The sequence below is a fragment of the Ammodytes marinus genome, assembly GCF_949987685.1.
Source record: "Ammodytes marinus genome assembly, chromosome: 6".
Classification (NCBI taxonomy): domain Eukaryota; kingdom Metazoa; phylum Chordata; class Actinopteri; order Uranoscopiformes; family Ammodytidae; genus Ammodytes; species Ammodytes marinus.
The window spans coordinates 27,740,516-27,759,037 of record NC_137235.1 but is presented as its reverse complement, the minus strand read 5'-3'; the positions used below and the strand labels follow the sequence as shown (position 1 = coordinate 27,759,037).

The 18,522-nt window shown below is 40.6% G+C and overlaps 3 protein-coding genes across 3 annotated transcripts; 2 read left to right on the top strand and 1 right to left on the bottom strand.

Moving 5' to 3' along the window:
• Nucleotides 1–271: 271 nt before the first annotated feature.
• On the top strand, nt 272–4,931 carry LOC307251551 (uncharacterized protein). The gene is made up of 7 exons (XM_080028919.1): nt 272–410; nt 813–1,339; nt 1,485–1,628; nt 2,079–3,755; nt 4,209–4,284; nt 4,404–4,446; nt 4,563–4,931. Exons 2-5 carry the CDS (start codon nt 1,022–1,024, stop codon nt 4,251–4,253), a joined length of 2,184 nt encoding a protein of 727 aa, XP_079885045.1. The 5' UTR covers nt 272–410; nt 813–1,021; the 3' UTR covers nt 4,254–4,284; nt 4,404–4,446; nt 4,563–4,931.
• A 2,047-nt stretch (nt 4,932–6,978) lies between these two features.
• Nucleotides 6,979–10,104, bottom strand: LOC307251362 (group XIIB secretory phospholipase A2-like protein; the record flags this gene model as incomplete). Its single annotated transcript, XM_080028711.1, has 4 exons — nt 6,979–7,097; nt 8,010–8,175; nt 8,789–8,877; nt 9,843–10,104. 4 exons carry the CDS (start codon nt 10,102–10,104, stop codon nt 6,979–6,981), a joined length of 636 nt encoding a protein of 211 aa, XP_079884837.1.
• Nucleotides 10,105–11,088: 984 nt separating this feature from the next.
• LOC307251954 (uncharacterized protein) lies at nt 11,089–18,390 on the top strand. Its single transcript, XM_080029436.1, has 11 exons — nt 11,089–11,439; nt 11,539–11,617; nt 13,366–13,704; nt 14,164–14,277; nt 14,416–14,531; nt 14,672–14,777; nt 14,881–15,017; nt 15,098–16,713; nt 16,795–16,881; nt 16,970–17,067; nt 17,869–18,390. Exons 1-10 carry the CDS (start codon nt 11,357–11,359, stop codon nt 17,023–17,025), a joined length of 2,733 nt encoding a protein of 910 aa, XP_079885562.1. The 5' UTR covers nt 11,089–11,356; the 3' UTR covers nt 17,026–17,067; nt 17,869–18,390.
• The last annotated feature ends 132 nt before the right edge of the window (nt 18,391–18,522 follow it).

Genomic DNA, 18,522 nt, shown 5'->3' with positions numbered 1-18,522 from the left:
CAAAAAATGTTGAACAATACAGGAGAATAAATACTTGAAAGCAATACAGAATCTGCCTTTTATTATGTCTTTGCATTATAGAGTCCTCTCTGTCACCGGGTACATGAGTGTTGTCTTTTCCTTTAAATAAATAAAGACTATTCCACCAGAAATGGATGTATCCAAATCATGATCCAAATGGATCTAAATTCGCCACAATGCAGGATTGACGACCCCCAAATGTTGAAACGATATTCTGTCTGTCCACAGGTGGCGCTGTTAATAATATCACCTTTTCCACACCACCGAAGCAGTGAGAGCAGTCTTGGCCCATCTTGGCTCCCCTTTAGTTTTCACAACAGTTGTTCTTGTCGACTGCTTAACCTTGCTAATGATTTTGACCTGTTACTTTTCAAGAATTCGTTTTCCAAGTAAGTAAGAGAATTAATTAATAAAAAATTCCGCGACGCAGAGGAAGGGGGCGTTTGAGTATCTATGTCAGTAAACAGTGTTAGCTGCTAAGCTAAGCTTTCGAATAACATCCGTATTGCTGTTGGTTCTGTATTATATTTGCAAAAATGACTTACGCTATATTTTACACCATTTTACAGCAATTTAAGCTTGAGCTATCGAATGCTAGTCCCTTTCCTTTCCTCAAAATAGTCTATATTTAAATAATTCAGTTGTACGTGCTGCAAGTAGGTGTCAATAGTCCTGAAGCTGGGGTTGATATTTAGTAAGGAGGTATTACTGTATTATCAGTGAAGTGACAGCCTGTACAGACGTGTACTTATTAACCCGTGTTTATTTCTCCTATTGTTTTTACTTTTCAGAGTGTACTGACTTCACAAACAATGAAATATTGTCTGTAAAATGAATCCACTTAGCCAGAAGAGGTGCTATTAACAGCATGGTTGACTCGGAATACTCAGGATACACCAATTTGATTTGATTTGATAATCTTTGTTTTCCCTGGAGGGCAATTTGTCTTGCATTCAGTACTAAAAGACACCATCATACAATACATGGGATATAAATAAACATGGATGAAAAACATAAAAGATACAGGAAATATCATCGTAATGAGATTGAACCGAAGAGGGTGGAAGACCCAGACGGAGAATCACTTGTAATGCACGAGGTGGACGAAGAGCTGTCAAGAAAGCAGAAAGAGCTGGAAGAGATAGAGGAGCGGATACTGCATAAGAAAGTTGCTATTGCTCTGAAACACGTTGAACCCAGTGTGAAGGGAAGGATATTTCCCTGTAAAGAACATTCTGCTCACTACAATGGTTCAACTCTTCGAGACAGGGTGAATGTCATTTTGCAGCAACAACATGCGGCCAACTCCTTGTCCAAGGTGAGTAATGCATGAAAAAATTAGATAACCAATGGGCTGTTTTATACCATTCATTTGAGTGTACAGTGCTTTTCAGCTTGTAGAGGCCAAACTACTTCCCAGATGATTTACTGTAAAAACCTTTTGGCCTCCTCTTGTGCTGCAGGTCCAGTCACCCAAAGAGAGAATGAACTCATTTAGCCGGAGAAGAGCTGCTTTGCTGCAGGAGGACCACCCCCTGAAGCTCAGAGTGAAGGCACTGATGAAAAAGAGATCTAGTGACCCTGGTGTTTTGCCACCAAACGGAGAGGTTTGTCATATTACCGTCCTGTTTTTAGAGTTGGAAAATATTTGTTAATATGGTGCTGCTTATTGCCACCAGGCGAGCCTTCATTCCAATCCTGGAAAGAGAGCTCGCCTTTGTACCTCCAGTTAATCTGATTGTTTATTACCCATTATACTGGTCTGATTGATATCTGCAGCGCCACAGTGCAATGTCTTTTGTGGATCCTGTAGTACATACTACTATGTATGTATACAGCCTCTGGCAGAACTCAAAGTAATACAATACAAGATTTAGACACAGAATGACGTCATCTTCTTCTTTTAGTCTGTTTGTAGAATCCTCATTTGATAGAAACCTTGATGAAGTGAATTAATGCAAGAAATTATGAAAAAAAAAATGATTTTGTCAATGTTGCTACATCTTCCTGTTTATACAATGGGCACAATTTCTTTATTTTTCTTTAACTCTTTCCAGGTCATACTGCCAAACCAGGGTTTCCAGCGCTTTCTCAGCATTCTCAACAAAGGAGTGGACATTGACTTGTTCAGTAAGATTGTCAACGACGACAGTGAGGATATGTCTTTATGCAAGGAGCTACTGAACACTCAGCCGGATCCGCCCACCAGGAGGAGCCACAGCAGGCAAACCAACAGTGGAGCCTCGCTGCTGGAACACAGTCGGAGCAACAGTGGAGAGAGGAAGACGCATCGAGAGATCCCAAGTCAAGAGAGATCCCTCAATGAGAGACTCTCCCTACCTGATGAAGAGGAGAAGATGATCCACAGAGGCTCTAGAAGTCCATCCAAGTCTCCCCCAGCACCGAAGAAGGAGAAGGAGAAAGCAGAAAAACCAGAGGTGGATGAGCAGCGTGAACATCTCCAGAACATTCTTAAAGCTCTGGGGATGAGCATGGAAGTGGAGGAAATTAACAAAATGGAAGATCGAACTCAGGAGAGGCTGTACGGAAAGAAACCTGGAGACAAGGCGGCCATCAGTAGAGAGGTGCAGGAGAGTCAACAGGGAGACTCTCAAAGACTTTCTGTTCGCTCCTCTTCCTCCTCCTCTTCCTCAAGTTCCACCTATAGCAGCTGTAGTCCCAGCCCCATTCGCCGTCGGCGCTCCTACAGCAGAGACTCCAAACACAGAAGGACGCGAAAACGCAGTCGCTCCAGAGACAGAAGTAGAGATGGACGGACATGGCGAGACGATGACTGGGGTGGTATAGAAGCACAGAAGAGCAAAGACGAACATGGAAAAGAAACCTCCATTGATCCACATCAATATCCACAACACCAAACGTATCTCTATCCACAGCCAGCTGCTTCCTCTGCATTTCCAGGTTACAGTACACCCCAGGACTCTCAGTACAGTGTCTATCACAGTAGTGCATACTCTGCTGCTAGTAGTTCCTACTGGAAACACACTCAACCTCAGGGTGCCATTCCTCCCACCCATTATCCCAGCGGTTATTCTTATCCACAAAACACCTATTATCGATCTACAGAGTCACGTAACTTGTCTTACCCGAAATGCCAATCTCTTGATGACACTTACTCGCGTTTGAATCCAGATCTGTCTAAAAGTGAAGGACAAACTGGATCAATGTCCGGTCCTCGCTGCCTTCAGGTCATCAGCACTCAGCAGCCAACCACCAGCCCTATACAGCAAGTCAGAAAAAGGGATTTACAGCAACCCAAAAAAGGCAACATACAGCAACCCAACACAGTCAACCAAAAAGACCCGAAGAAAAAGAAGAGGTCAGCCTGTTACTACGATTTGCGTCGTTATAGACGTATGAGAAAAGCAGAATATGAGCTGGATGGCAGTCGTGGGTTGAAGGCACAACGTGCGGCGATTGAACGATTAGCGGTAGAAATATATAAAGATATGATGATGGAGGAGTTACAGGAGGTGCTGAAGGAGGTGGTTCTACAAAGCATGGCAGAAGCTTCCCAAACTGAGCAGTCTGAAAAAGACCCAACCGAGGACAACAAACCCTGGGAGCAGAAGCAGATCACAGCCTCTCGCGCTGAACATCTCGCGGTGGATATATTTGAAGAAATTATGAAGGAGGAGGTAGAGGAGTTGGTGAAGGAGGTGGTGGTAAAAGAACCAACAGAGGACGAAATAAAGGCGAACCTGAGGAAAAAGGTTGGTGAAGCGCTGGTTTTCAAAACACTAAGTGACACAAATTGTAGCCAGAGCTAAAAGCATTTGATCAACTTTATTATCATAGAAGATCCTGTCTCGGCTACTATTTTTCCTGTTAGGATTTTCCCGGAGAGGATGTTCAGTTAAGGATATGTACACGCACCTTTGTAGATGTTCATTGCTCACTGTGCTCATTAAGAATAGCAACATTTGTAACTATTTTGCAACGGACCTTGTGAAAAAAATTAATATGATATTGAATTTCCGCAGTCTAGCCCTATGCTATTTTTTCTAATTAAAGCTATAGTGTGTAACTTTTTCATTCAGATGAAAAAAATCCCAAGAAGCACCAGAAAAATGTTTAATCCAAAATCCATTTGTGGTCACCGAAGGCTTACACTCTTCTAAGCCTCTTTGTCCTTTTCACCCATTTTCTTTTCTTTCTTTTTTTAGCTCCAAGCATTTAACCAGAAGATGAAGAATAAAGTCATACAGTGACCAACCCCCATAAACTCTCTCGCTGATTAAAGTAAGTAAACTAAAATTCTGATAAATTCTGTACTTTGTCTAGTCGACATAGAGATGCATGTAATTTATTTTCACAAAGATGAATTGCTCCATATTTTTCTTTTCCACTGACCTCAATAGCTTGGATGAAGATACAGTTCAAAATGCATACAAAGAGGAATGAGTAAGTTTGACACTTCATGAAATGTTGGATGATCTTGGTAGACCACTGTATGCAGCATTGAGTAACTGCCATCACGTAAATTGCATGTTTTTATATTTCCTCCCCTTTTATCATAGATCCGTGAAGTGTCTTCAATTTCAACCAGCTGTGATCCCTGACAGATCATTTGGACCTCATGTTTGACATTCATTACATACAAACACAGGCCATAATGTTACTGGACCGTTCAGTATTTTATTTGTATCAACAGATTTGTACATCCTCCAACTCCTGCAAGCATATTATATGAAATAATATTTTTGGCAATCAACTTGATGACCGATTTCACCCATTTGAGCCTTTTTATGCCCCAAAAATATGTTTTGTATGGTCCATTTATTGTCCATTTGCTGGACAAATATTTATATTTTTAGTCAAAAAGGGTTTATCACTGTAAAAATGTTCACGTCCTGGTGTTTTGCAATATAAAGTAATGTTTTGTTCCATTCTGAATAAACAACTGAAAAATAGAAATGTGTTTTCTCTTGACACAAACAGTTTTTTTCCCATAGTAAGTTAAGGGGAAAAGCTAGCTTGATTTGTTGTCATTTGTTACTGAACATTTTAGAATAATCCCCTATTAGAGGTGGAATCCTTATGGCTTTTGTTGGTCCTCTGTCTTTGGTTTTAGTGCCACATAACAAGATGTCAAAAACGAATGAATTATTGAGATCCTGTCAGCATCGTTTGAATGCGAAGTTCATCAGAGAAAAGGGATCTTACTGTAGAAGCCAAGAACAGCTGTGGTCATTTCTGAAAGGAAACAGCTAATTCTCTTAATACTACGAAGACAAAAGGTTGTTTATTTTTTTACTTCTAATATTGTCTTGAGATAACAACTTAGCTCAAGATAATGCAATAACCAGTTATAACTAAAGGTTGTTTCCTCTCATGTTCATTATCTTAGCTACTTTTCTTATTATTATGAGAGAACACAAGGACTTTTACTATTATTAGGCTACTTATTTTTTATTTGAGTTCTCCATATTTGTCTTTGGATCTCAAGAAAACAGCTTGTTTTGAGTGTAATCACGAGCTCACAGAATTAAATGATTATGGTAAATGGAGCGCTTTACATTGTTTTCACCCTTTCACACACGGATAGAAGAAGCTCTACGACGCAGGGCAAGCTACCAATCTGGAGCAATTCAGGGTTCACTGCCTTGCCCAGGGACACTTCGACATATGCGACTGTGGCTCAGGTGGTAAAGCGGGTTGGCCAACGATCCAAGGGTTGGCGGTTCGATCCCTGCCCGGCCACCTGTGTCATGGTTGTTGTGTCCTTGGGCAAGACACTTCACCCACCTTGCCTTGTGTGAATGTGTATGATTGCTGTATGTTTGAGGTGGTGGTCGGAGGGGCCGTTGGCACTGAATGGCAGCCACGCTTCCGTCAGTCTGCCCCAGGGCATCTGTGGCTACTCTCGTAGTTTACCACCACCGGTATGACTGAGTGTGAATGAATTGAACCTGGAACCCTGTAAAGCGCTTTGAGTCACAGAGAAATAAAGTGCTATATAAATCCAATCAATTATTATTTATTATTATGTGGCGGGGAGGTGGAAGATCGAACCACCAACCCTGCACTCCAGTGGCCGACTACCCTACCCAACCCAACCCAACCCACCTCAGCCGCCCCAATAGAAAAAATAATTGCCATTAGATGCAAATAGCACGAAACAGGATTCTCCAACTGATCAGTTTGCAGTCACGTTTCACTGGGCAGTATAGGCACCAGTTTTTGAAGGAAATAAGGAAGAAGAATTTAATGTATTTTTAGAAAAACCCTTGGTTTTGCCTTAACAATGTTAGCCTGTAAAACAGCAGATGAGCCCTTTAGTGAACACCTTTTCTTTTGCCCCATTTGATCTGTAGCTCTGCCTTGGACTTATCAACACACACAGATCTTTTGTTTTTACTAGTTGGATTACCCTTTTAGATGTTCAGTTCAATAGCTGCTTGTTCAATATAGCAAATGTTTCTTTCCGCCAACATCTTTCTCAAAGCATGTATGATCAATAGATTAAAAAAAAAATCAAAGTCAGCTTTATTGTCAATTTCCCAATATGTTTCAAACATACAGAGGAATCGAAACGACGTGTCTTTCCGAACCCACGGTGCAATATGTACCAAGTACTCTAATAATTGGCTTGGTTAATGTACTGTACTGATCTGCAGACTGATAGGTAATGCTGCCAGTAGTATGCCATGAAATGAAACAGTAACATTCATGTCCAAAAGCATTTATTCCTTCAGTAGACTATCCCAGGTATGAGACATAACAGAGTTTATTCAGTAATTTTCCTTTCCCAAAATCATGTCATTGCATATTTGTCCCAATGTGAAACAGCTACTGAACCAAACCAGAAGAAGAACTTCCAAATAAATTACTCATGTAGTCACACGGCAGTCTTTGACAACACCACTTCTTTCTCAGAGCATCATTGTAATAAGTGTTACTGTTATAAATAGGAGAGTGGCTCATTGCCTTAATCTAAAGTTCATCTCTTTCCTCTCCCTGACAGTAGCATGCTGCTCTCTGGCTGTTCATGTAGGGTCTGCAGCCTAGAGTCCACACCGAGTTGAAAAAGGTGTCTGCTACTGCTTCACATGCTGAGGAGGGGAAGAGTGACAGACAGACAGACAGAAACAGGAATGGCAGTCAGTACTGAGCATTAAGGTCATTTCCTGTCATCTTAGATTTACTTACTCGCCTGCAGTTCATTTCATAGCAAATGCATTTATCAATATTTGACAGGTTTATGCAGTCTGAGCATTTAAAGGTGGTCTCAGCTATTCTGGAGAACGCTTGTCATCAAAATCACTTTTTGTCCAAATCAGTGAATATCTCCTCACGATCCTCAACCTATCTGTAGCCTACTGTGAGTGCTCTGGAAAAAAATCTTGTGTTGGAAATCTCCAAAAATGTACATTTTGTAAACAAAGGGGGTCCACCGTAGCTAGCAACATGCCTGTTTACGGAGCCTAGGGTGTGTATAAACACTGTATCTTTTGTTCAGGGAACACACAATACGGACGGGTAGAGGGTCATGAGGAGATATTCACTAGTGTTCGACAACAAGCATATTCCAGAATGGCTGACATCATCTTTAAAATCGTACAGAATTCTCAAAAACCTTTTTTTTTAATTAACTGTATTTTAAGGGTTGTTTGGATCTTTTAAAATATATACAGCATATACTTATTTTAATTACATTCATAACATTAAATCTTGATGCTGAAGCAGACTTCTGAAAGGGTCACTGGCTAAAAATCTCCAGGCCATCAGATGATCAGTGTACTTTTCCCATCTCAGTTCTACCTGCTTATGATGATGCCTCATGATTGCATCGTATTCACCTATCAAATACTGGGTTCATGTAAATCAACACAGGCCTTTCTTCCCACAGTAGCAAACGCTGTGGGCGAATAGAGAGTATCCCTAGTCCCTATAGTTTATATTTTATTACAGCTGGGCTCAATTATCCTCGCCCTGAAGGGAATAAAGGTGAAACAGTTTCCCACCTTCAACTTTTGACACAAAGCCAAGGCTCTTCTTGAGGTCAGAACAGATGCCGTGGAGGCACCAGCGGAACTTAGAGTCACAGCGGTACTTGTTGGAGCCACAGGTGTCGTAACACATATCCAGCTGATTGCAACACTTGGTCATGGCAGGGACACCCAAGTCCATCTGGATAACAAGAAAAGGTGATTATTAATGTGTTTTGTTTTCAAGCGTGTGGGGGGGGGGGGGGGGGGTCTGCTTCCATTGTTCAGGCAGCTGTGGACTGCTCACGAGATTTAAAGACTGTACACAAATGATAAGAAGGGGGGTCAAAAAAGATTTATATGATTTCATTTTTTTCTTGCGAGATTTGCTGTGAAAAAACTTTAAAAAAAAATAATACTTCAAAATAGTTAGTTCCAAAATAAATGCCTTTTTTTTGCTCCATGGTCCACAAAAACGTATGGGATCTATCTTGCAATTCACAATTAAAAAAGTATGTGGGATAGCATGGATCTGACACATAATGCTAATTTTTTGGTTCAAATGTGAAGTGTTTGCTAGAAACTGTTTTACTGTTCACGCATTATTATTTCCTCACTGTTTATTTCAATGTCCCCTCATTGTCTGTCATTACAGTGCTGCTTGAAAGTATGTGAACCCCTTGAGCCTTTTGGAATTGTATATCAATTCAAAAAAAATATTTTCCGGAAATTGTTAAAAACAGACTTTATACAGAATTTTATAAATGTATAAAGTTCTATAAAGCTATATGAATGTGCATGAATATGAATTTTACCCCTTCTGGGACAGGAAGACCAAAGAAGTAGGTGCTGCAGCCATCGGGCTCTGGCATCTGGAAGTTAGGACGAGGAATAGGATCTTTACCTGAGAGGGGAAGCAAAGCAAAGAGACACATGAAAGTCCTGTTTCACAACAACCATGTGGGTTTAAAATAGATCCTCAGAGTTTGCACATCTAGACACAAAGGTTACTTATTTAGTTCATGTCGGTTCACATGATATCTGACACATTCACTGTTTGAAACTAATGCTATCGTGCAATGGGTCACAGTCCAATACCAGGCCCTCCGCCAGAAGATAACAAAGATGATAAGTACAAGAAGAAGTAAATCCTATTGAGTGTGACATATCTCAGCATTCTTGTTGTTGGCTTTAAATCATTGCATTGTCGTTCCATACAAGCTGACAACCACTTAAATGTATGATATGAGCCTTTTTATCCAATCAGTAATCAGCCGGCTACCCCCCTTAGTAATTACGTGCACACACTGTTTATAAACTGTATGTGCAATACATATTTTAAGTATAATTTATACTTTAAGATTAAACATGTAGCAAATGCGAACGTCATTGTTTGGATAAATCAGAGCAGTCAAATATTTAAAATCAAGTTTGAAAGAAAATGTACAACATTTTTACAGCTCGGTGAACAAGACATTCACATAAATGACAATTCTGAGATTTTACTTTCTCCAAAAAAACATAAACAAAGGACGGTTAAGTCTAAAGTGTTCCCAAAAGGAGATTCTTAGTGTGAAAAACCTTGAAATGATAAGGCTTTTATTGAATTTAACACAGACATATTTTGTATAGCCTATGTATTATCTGGCTGAAAGAGGCAACATTTATTTCTGTCAATATTTAATAGCTCAATATGACAATATCCAAAACTACATATTAATGTGGGATAGTACGTAGTAGCTGTAGAATTTTTTTTCTCACTTCATGTAAACAGTGTTGAGCATTTAAGCTATAATATAGGCTAATATGTCTTCCTTTCATTAAAGATTACAAAAATATTTTGAGCTCATCCATTTTTAAGCAGCTTACCGAATCGACAGCGGTATTGGCACACCCCATCCCGTCCACCCATGAACTCTAGCATGGAGTCAAAGTAGCCGCCGACTGACTCAAAGCCGTCTCTGAGGGAGTTCAATCCCCACTCCTCGTCGTCCTCTTCCCCGGCCTGGGTTCCATCAGAGGCTGCTGGTGGTGGTGGTGGTGGTTGTGCGGGGTCCTCAGCCTCTTGACAGGCGGCACTATGGATGATCAGGAGCAACAGGGGAGCAACAAGGGCCCAACAACGGGTCATCCTGTAAGCTCAGTGTGAACACAGTTAGGCCTAGTGTTCAGAGATGAGGGGAAACACACACACACACGCCGATCACAGAGGCAATACTGAAAATGTGCCTGACCTGGACTTTGAGCCAGATGCAGGGACAGCCTCACACGTTGAGGCACAAAGTCCAGCTTCTATCTGATCTTTTTGATGACATTACTGATTGATTAAAGGCAGAGTGTGCTATCACACTGGTCAGCCAAGGTGATTCAATTATGTTTTAATCCCATTCATTTAACAAATAAGATCAAGTGATTTTGCTGTAAAATTAGAAAGCATCACCTCTTTGCCTGGTTTCTCAAGAAAGACAATTCATGTACAAATTGTTTCTCGATAAAAGCAAGTATATGAAAATACCTCCCTATTCCTCCCAAATCTGGTATCATATCCTAATGAATCCTCTATGTTATCACTTAACTTATATAGATGTTTGGTCAATGTGATAAAATAATTCAGAAGACTATTTGTAATGTTCTAGTGTTTTTTCCTTATCACAAAAGCACATTCAGATTATATGTTTATGCTAGTATGAATGGGCAGGCTTTTCAATGATTGATTGATTGATTTTCATTTCTCAAAACAACATTTTAAAATCAATCAAACACCCATTTATGTACACTGTGCAGTATCAAAAGGAAACGGTTATCTTCTTCAGAACATCAGTAACAAACGCATTTGTTTGTTTGATGCTATTACTTTTGGGAGAACAAGAGAAGGTATAGAAGAAGTTTTATCATTACCTGTACTTGTATCCCCATGGTTGACCCTCACCACCACCACCACCACCATACTTGACATTATAAAGTTCGACCACTAGATGGCGCCAAGTGTCGGAACCACCCCCGTTCCATATTTGGTTAATTCAGGGAGGTGACGTCGTTTTCAAACACGGAAGAAGGGGTAAACGATGGAGTGACGTATATCACTTTAGCTGAACTTTAGCCATGTGAGCCACAGTTTACCAGACTCGACTTCAACTTTTATTATACTATCTATGACTTTAACACGAATATATTTTGGCACCTCTGACTCAAATAGAAAAGTAGGTTAAGTCCGGTTAAGTCCGGCTGTGCCCGTAGCGTATGTGCGCGAGGCAGTGTCTGTGAGTGCGATTGTATACAGTGTCGTGCACGCGGTTGTCTCTGTTATCTTCTGACTGGTGGTTGCTGATCCCATCATGTTAATGTTTACACAATGAGAAAGAAATGATAACGAGCAAAATACAATGGCGTTTGCCAAACTGTTCACGACACTATCTGCTGTCGTAGAAGATGTGAAGAGCCCTGCTGAACCTGCCTTCGCACACAGGTAGTTAGCGACAGCTAGCCATAAACTTTGATGTGTAAGCATTCTGTCTATAATTCATTCATCTACATACGCAACTCATTACTGAATTTTGCTTTATAGGTACGACACTGACAATGGTAAAAGTGGCAATGGCAAAAAGAGGAAAACCCGTGGTGGGCAGAATGGCCCTTATGGAAAGGTGAGCTGAACTTGGAACTAATGTTACTTTCTTACTTCTACCACATCAGATGGTTCTAGGTTTCTGCATCCTTTTAGATTTGATACATCAGGCTAATAGTAATGCAGTCTGATATCTGTCAAGCTAGGTTATTATAATGCATTGCACTCTAGGGTTTAAAAAACTGTTAAGCATCAAATCCATCATTCCAAACAATCATATCACTGTGCTAGATTCCAATCAAACACATGAAACAATTGCAACATTGATACATTCTCAAAAACAATTTAAATTATATCTGTCAGTCACCCTATAAAACAGGGGTTCTCAAACTTTTGATAGCTGAGGGCCAATTTAGGAACCCAACATTGGACCGAGGGCCGCCGAAGGAAAAAAAATTATAAAACTGAAATAATTTCAATGGCCAGCGTCTTTGCGTCTTTACGGTTTACATGTATTGGTCAGCATCCAATACTGTGTAATTAACACATTTAAAGTAATAAATGAAGGGCTAGGTCTCATTTCAACATTGGGGAACACACATTAAAAGCGGGGGTCTGGGGGTTGTCCCCCAGAAAAATTTGAGGTTCGAACACTTCATTTTGTGCATTTTGGTTAATTTTTATGCAGTAATTTGTGTCTTCTGTATTTATTTATGGTGGAAATGTTAAGGAAAAGACAACTAGCTCCCATTGACACACATCTAATGGAATATAAATCAAGGCACTGAGGCATTCTGTATTGCATTCAAATATTTATTCTACTTTATTGTTCAAAACTTTCTACACATTGAAAACGTATCACCTTTTGGAGTGTTTTTTTGTAGGACTCACTACTCATGATGCAGCAGCAGTGTTAACTATTATGACACTATACATTGGAAATAAACAGGGTGGGCTATCAGCAGTCAACTAGGCAGATAGTTCCATGGCTATCAGCAGCTAGCTAACGTTAGTTTGTTAGCTAAACTTTAGGCAAAAGAGTTAGAAACCAGATAATGTTAGCATCCATCCTTAGACACTTGACCTAATCTAATTCACCTTGAATGTGAGAAAGTGCATCGTATTGGGCTTGACAAGCTCACTATCTAACAACTTACATTGGGACCACTACACTGCCTGCTGCACTGCGGGAGGCTGACCAACCGTCTGCAACGAGAGGCAGAGGCCAGCCGAACTTGGCAAGTTTAATAAGTGGGGAATGAATACAAACAATTAGGAGGGATATTTAAGTGTTTCGACCCCTGTACTGTTTTTACTGTTACGGGGGACGCATCCCCTCCGTGCGTTTCAATAAATAAATTTTTTTTTTTTTTTTTTTTTTTTTAATAATTCATAATTCAATGCGGGCCGCCAGATATGCTTCCGCGGGCCGCCATTGGCCCGCGGGCCGCACTTTGAGAACCACTGCTATAAAAGATATGAAAGGGAAATTTGAAAAAAAATAATAATGGAGATTTGATCAGCAATTTGAAAAAGTGATATTTATCAACAAGAGACCTTCAAATATGGAATGTGGGAAACTGATCGGAAAATAACCTGTCTCTGCATCATACTTTAAATGTAATTATCTCCATCATCGATAACATCGGAACATTCAATGTTTCAGAAGTCTATCGTTAAGATGAAAATATGTTAAAATATGTTATGTTTTTGTTCTTGCACACACCATGAATACAATGACTTGCCAAACTTGAAACGGTTATGACACATTTTGCATTGTTAACATTTCCATGATGTCTAATTTTTGTGTGTTTTTGTTTTGTACAGAAACAATGTTACCAAGCCCAGAAAACCAGATGTCATGATGCTAAACTGGATGACTCCAGGGCCATACCCTACCACATGCAGAACACTGGTAGTGAACATGCAAGTCATGGCTTCCGCAAAGAAGGCATGCATAGCTACAGAGGTAACGCTGGCTACAATAACAGGGGTCACAGAGGACAAAATTACAGAGTTTACAATAACCGTACTGTGAACAATGGACAAGAGCAGAACAAAAAGATGGATCCACACCACCGTGGGAGAGGGAGACCGGCCTTTAGAGGTTCAAGGCCTAATTCAAGAAGAGGTGGAGGGGACAGGAAACATACAAATGACTTCCAGGTAAGCTGAGTGCACTTTGTTGTGCCTGTTGGGATAGATATCATCCATCATCCGCTTGCTGTTTGTTGTCAGTTTGGATTAAATGACTTGATGGGTGTCAGTGGGGGCTGCTGTGGCAGAAGATGCTTTCAGATCAGCCTTATGAAAAAATGTATATATTTAAAATATTCCCCTTGAACATAACATGCTCACCTATTTGAAATCAACTAATCTCTGTTGTTCCAGTCAACATGTGTCACACATCAGTATGGGAACAAGTTCACGAATAGAAATATTTATGAGTTATAGTCCAACCCGCTGCTTCCCCATTAGTGTTTTGAAATGATATTTGGAGCAGACCCATTATCTCCTGGCTGGCCTTTTTAGATCCATTTATAAAAAAAAAAAATTAAATGTATTATTCATGTATTAATAAGAATGGTTTATGAATCTTAGTGTCACACGCCTCTTTTCTCTTAGGGCTTTCAAGAGGATCGTCCCAGGTTCATGACACAGGAGTTCAAGGACCAGAATGCTTTGATGGTGGACGGTCGATTACTCTGTCGACATTTCCTTTGGGGAAAGTGCGTCAAGGCAGGTTATACTTATTATGTTGTTTTTTTAAAGTGATATGACACAAGAATTGGCAAGTTAAAGTAAGATAGAAGTTGATTTTTCTTCTACCATGTGTGTAGTGTTCTAACATTTCTTTCTTCCCTTTCCTGTATGCAGGGTGACGACTGCCAACTGGAACATGCGCAGGGTTACAACGATCTGGTCAAAGAACCGTGCAAATTTTATGTCCAAGGATTCTGCTCAAAAGGGGAGATTTGCCCATATATGCACAATATCCTTTGGTTCACCAGCAATACATGTGTTCAACTACCTGTCATAAACTCCTTTTAGTGATGAGCATTGTGATCCTATTTATTCTCGCTAGAACATTGAAGCTCTTGAACATCACATTTTTCCTTGACTAAGCTGCACAGTCCTTCCCTTGTAAGTTCTTCCATAAAGGAAAATGTTCTCAGGGAGAAGATTGCAAGTTTTCCCATGAGCCACTGAATGAAGTCACTACCCAACTGTTGGAAAAGGTGTGTATATAATAGTCCAGTCGTGATATATATAATTTTTTTAATGCATTTCTGTGTGCGGAAAATAATAGCGTTTATTTTTTTCACTTTTCACTCACTGCAGGAACTAAAACGTCAAAACGATATTTATGAACTTGCAAAAAAAGCTGAGCAGGAGAATTCCGAAAAACCGGTGAACACAGACGAGCCCAAAATGATAGACGAAAATAAAACCCCTGATATACTCCTGCAACCACTAAGGTACTATGCACTTACAAACATAAACCCATCGTTGTGACTCTCTCAATGTATCTGTAATAATATGATTTTTTTTTTTTCAGGCCTAACTTTTACAAAATCGCAGACACAAATGCTGGGGAGGAAGCTCTGTGTGGTCCGACTGAAGAGCCGGCCGATGATATCTCGGAAGCTGTCCCACCACATGCAGACCAAGCTGCTCAACCCACTAACCTCAACCATGAGGAGCCAGTGTGTTACTCAGTTGAAGCCATGCTTGGACCTAAACTAACCAAACCTTTCCCCAGTTTCTTTCACTCTACCCCAACAAGTCAAGACTCTGACCCTCTTTCGTCTTCTCGTTCAGACCTAGTTCCCTACTCTGTGGAAGCTGTTCTCAGGTCTTGTAAATTTAAGGAAAATCCTGCCTTTTGTCACACAGCGGCCCCTCCTACTGCACAATCGCTATCCTATTCCCCCCAAAACTCGGAAAACATCAACAATTCCCTATTCAACTTGGAAACACAAAAGGAGAAAGGGTTCTTGTATCCAGTAAACAAATCCCAGGAAAAAATGTTCCAAAGCCAGTCATCCCTCACTGGAGTTATTTCAAAGACCTGCCCTGACCTCACTGTGGACTCTGGGGATCACAAGAAACAACATGGGAACATGCCAGAAACCTTTAAACCTGCTAGAAGAGCTCCTAGTGAAGTCAAGTTAGAGTCGCATTCCCCCTCAACCGTGGAAGAGAACTCTGCTTCCTTTAAAAGCAAAGGAGATATGAAAGGAAGCATGCACCTGCCTATGGTTATCACACGCACTGGAAGCTGTAAAAGTGAAGGCGTGGGACAGTTTAAGCGCAATTCAATGCTTTCTGATCAGACATCTACGCCCAAACATCCTTCACAGTTGAAGCCACATCTCCCTGTTCTTACATCGCCCTCACAAACCTCCTTCAAGCCCTTCTGTCCCACAAAGTTCAAGGACATTAAGTCAAGTGATTCTGCCAACTCTGTCGGTCGTCACATTGGAGCTAAACGACCCCCTGAGAGGCAATCTAGCCTCAAGCTACTAGGCACACAACAACACCATCATTCAAATGAAACCACAGCAGAGTGGGGCAGTAAAATGGCACATTCTGATGGTTCGGCAGTTGGTTGTAAAAATCTCCTGAAAAGACCCTTTAAGAGCCTTTTTGCATGTCCCATCACTGAGACGCTGCAGCCTATAGGCGGTTCTGCCACCAGTCCCTCTCCTCGGCTCGATAGCAGAGCTCATTCTCTTCAAACTGCAGTGGGACCTGATAAAGCCTCTGCCAGGTCCTTCCTCGGCCTGTTTGCTGCCCCTCTCAGTTCTGCTCCGCTCCCACTCCAACCAGATTATTTAAAGACTTCCTCCAACAGCCAACAATCCCTCTGTTCAGTTGATAAAACATCCCTATCTTCAGACTCCAAAGAAAGAGCCTGTGCTTCAGAGACGGCCCTCTCACGCTCGCTCAGAACCGATGTCTGTCATGCACCAGGGTTCCTTCATTTTTCTCCTAAAAGTGGAAATAAAGACAATTCAACTGAGCGTATAAGCCAAGCTAAAAGGCCCACACACGTCTTTTGCCCCTTGCCCGATTTTCTCAGTGAGAAGTCTACCAGTCCAACTCCTCGTCCTCACAGTCCATCTACAACCCACTCTCATCAGCAGCTGTCTGCAATCTCTCCACATAAAGGTGAGGGTTGCGCCACACACTATTCACCAACACTCATGTAATCATGCTGAGAGATTCTGTTTTTCCTCCTTCATTTTGTAGGATCTGCGGTAAAAGCAGCTGCAAATTCAGTTCTGAAGACCCTCTTTCTGTGCCTGAGCCCGTACCAACAGGACAGTGTCCATTCAGGTATGATGTGTATCCTCTTCCTGTTAAGATGTACTCAAATATCCATAGAACTGAACACTGATCTGTTATTGTTTGGATTTCACTTTAGAAAGTGAAAAGGAGGACAAAAGCAGCACAGAGTGTGGAGCAGCAGCCCGAGAATAAAAAAAGAAAGGGCTCAAAGGGCTAAAGACGCAGCAGCTGCAGGTAGGGATTGTACTGCAAGGACAGGCCAACTTCTCATTCACATGCAATCACTCACCAATTTTAGCCTAGAAATGCAACTTGTAGCCTAGAAATGCTTTAAAAAAAATTACTATCCAAAACTTTTTATAATTCTAATAATAATATTCTTTATTTGTGTAGAACTGACGCTTCATAGATAAGATGCAGCTCATTGTTCTTTACATGCACAAAATGAAAACAATACAAGCACATGAGAAACATAATGCACAATGCAAAAGTAAAACTAATAAATACATATAAAAAGCATAATGTACAAAATATCACAAAAGTTAAAACGATAAAAGCACATTAAAAGCTTTAAAACATTAAAAAAATCATAATATATTGGTTTTCGTCTTAATTTACACCTAAGAAACAAAAACAATTTGGGCTGCACGCGGTCAACCACTGAGGGCTCCATGGGTGTGGGCGGATGACCATTGTTAGGTATTGTTGTTATGTGTTGTTACACCACCGCCTTCTTTGGTCGTGCAGACACGGAGAGCATGAATTGTCCTTCACTGTGGCTCACTGAGGTGTTTTTTGTAGCTTGTGGTGAAAGATGAAGCTCTATGGCTTAGCCCAATCAAGATGTATTAGGCATTTGGATACACACAATACTTAGTTAGAAAGAGCAGTCGTTTAATATGATGATTTTATGGGATTTGTTGATCAGAAAAAAAAAAATTGGGGTTGATTTTTTGTTTTTCTTGGTGTGGCTCCTGATAACTCTGTGCCTCTATCTCCTGTGTTCCTGTTGTTTGTTATTTATTGGACCAACAGGCCAGTGAGAAAACAGAGTCAACGGAGCACCAGCCCACTGTGCAGACTCCTCACTTCTCCCAGGAGGCAACATAAGGGTCGACCAGCAGACCAAGAATGGCTGACCCTCAAATTACAAAGTCTGGCACACACAACATGCCATTCAAAAGCAGTGAAGCCACTGATGCAGCATCACTCCGGCCCGCCACTACTGCACACAGCAGAGGAAGGAAAGAGGGTGAATGGGAATGTGGTAAAGACACTACTCAAGGACCTTTTTAAGACTTTAGACACCTCTGCTTTCCACTTTGGACATAAATGTTGGAATTATACTGTGTAAAATCCCATAAATCTTCCCCTTACAGTCAGTAACGGCACCCATGGTAACCCCATGGTCAATCATGGTAAACATGCTATGACGTAGTCAATATTTTTAACATGATTTTTATGTCACTTTTGTTGAAATATTTTTTTAAATAGTCATTGAAAAAAAAAAAAGTTCTCTTGAGTGAAATTAAATTAAAATGTTGCACTTGTACCACACATTGATGGTAGATGCTTCTACTTATTTATGTTTTTCAATGTGCTTAAATATTTAGTTCAAATTAATTTAGATTTTGCAGCCAATAAATGTATAATGAAAACGCAGAACTATATCAGGTAACAAGGTTTGTC

What these genes read in the sequence shown, in the direction of transcription:
- LOC307251954 (XM_080029436.1), top strand. Translation starts at nt 11,357, where the DNA reads ATGGCGTTTGCCAAACTGTTCACGACACTATCTGCTGTCGTAGAAGAT. An exon ending in AGAATGGCCCTTATGGAAAG is followed by an intron (nt 11,618 to 13,365) that starts GTGAGCTGAACT and finishes TGTTTTGTACAG; the next exon opens with AAACAATGTTACCAAGCCCA. An exon ending in ATTTGCCCATATATGCACAA is followed by an intron (nt 14,532 to 14,671) that starts TATCCTTTGGTT and finishes CTAAGCTGCACA; the next exon opens with GTCCTTCCCTTGTAAGTTCT.
- LOC307251551 (XM_080028919.1), top strand. Translation starts at nt 1,022, where the DNA reads ATGGATGAAAAACATAAAAGATACAGGAAATATCATCGTAATGAGATT. An exon ending in CGGCCAACTCCTTGTCCAAG is followed by an intron (nt 1,340 to 1,484) that starts GTGAGTAATGCA and finishes CTTGTGCTGCAG; the next exon opens with GTCCAGTCACCCAAAGAGAG. An exon ending in AGGCGAACCTGAGGAAAAAG is followed by an intron (nt 3,756 to 4,208) that starts GTTGGTGAAGCG and finishes TTCTTTTTTTAG; the next exon opens with CTCCAAGCATTTAACCAGAA.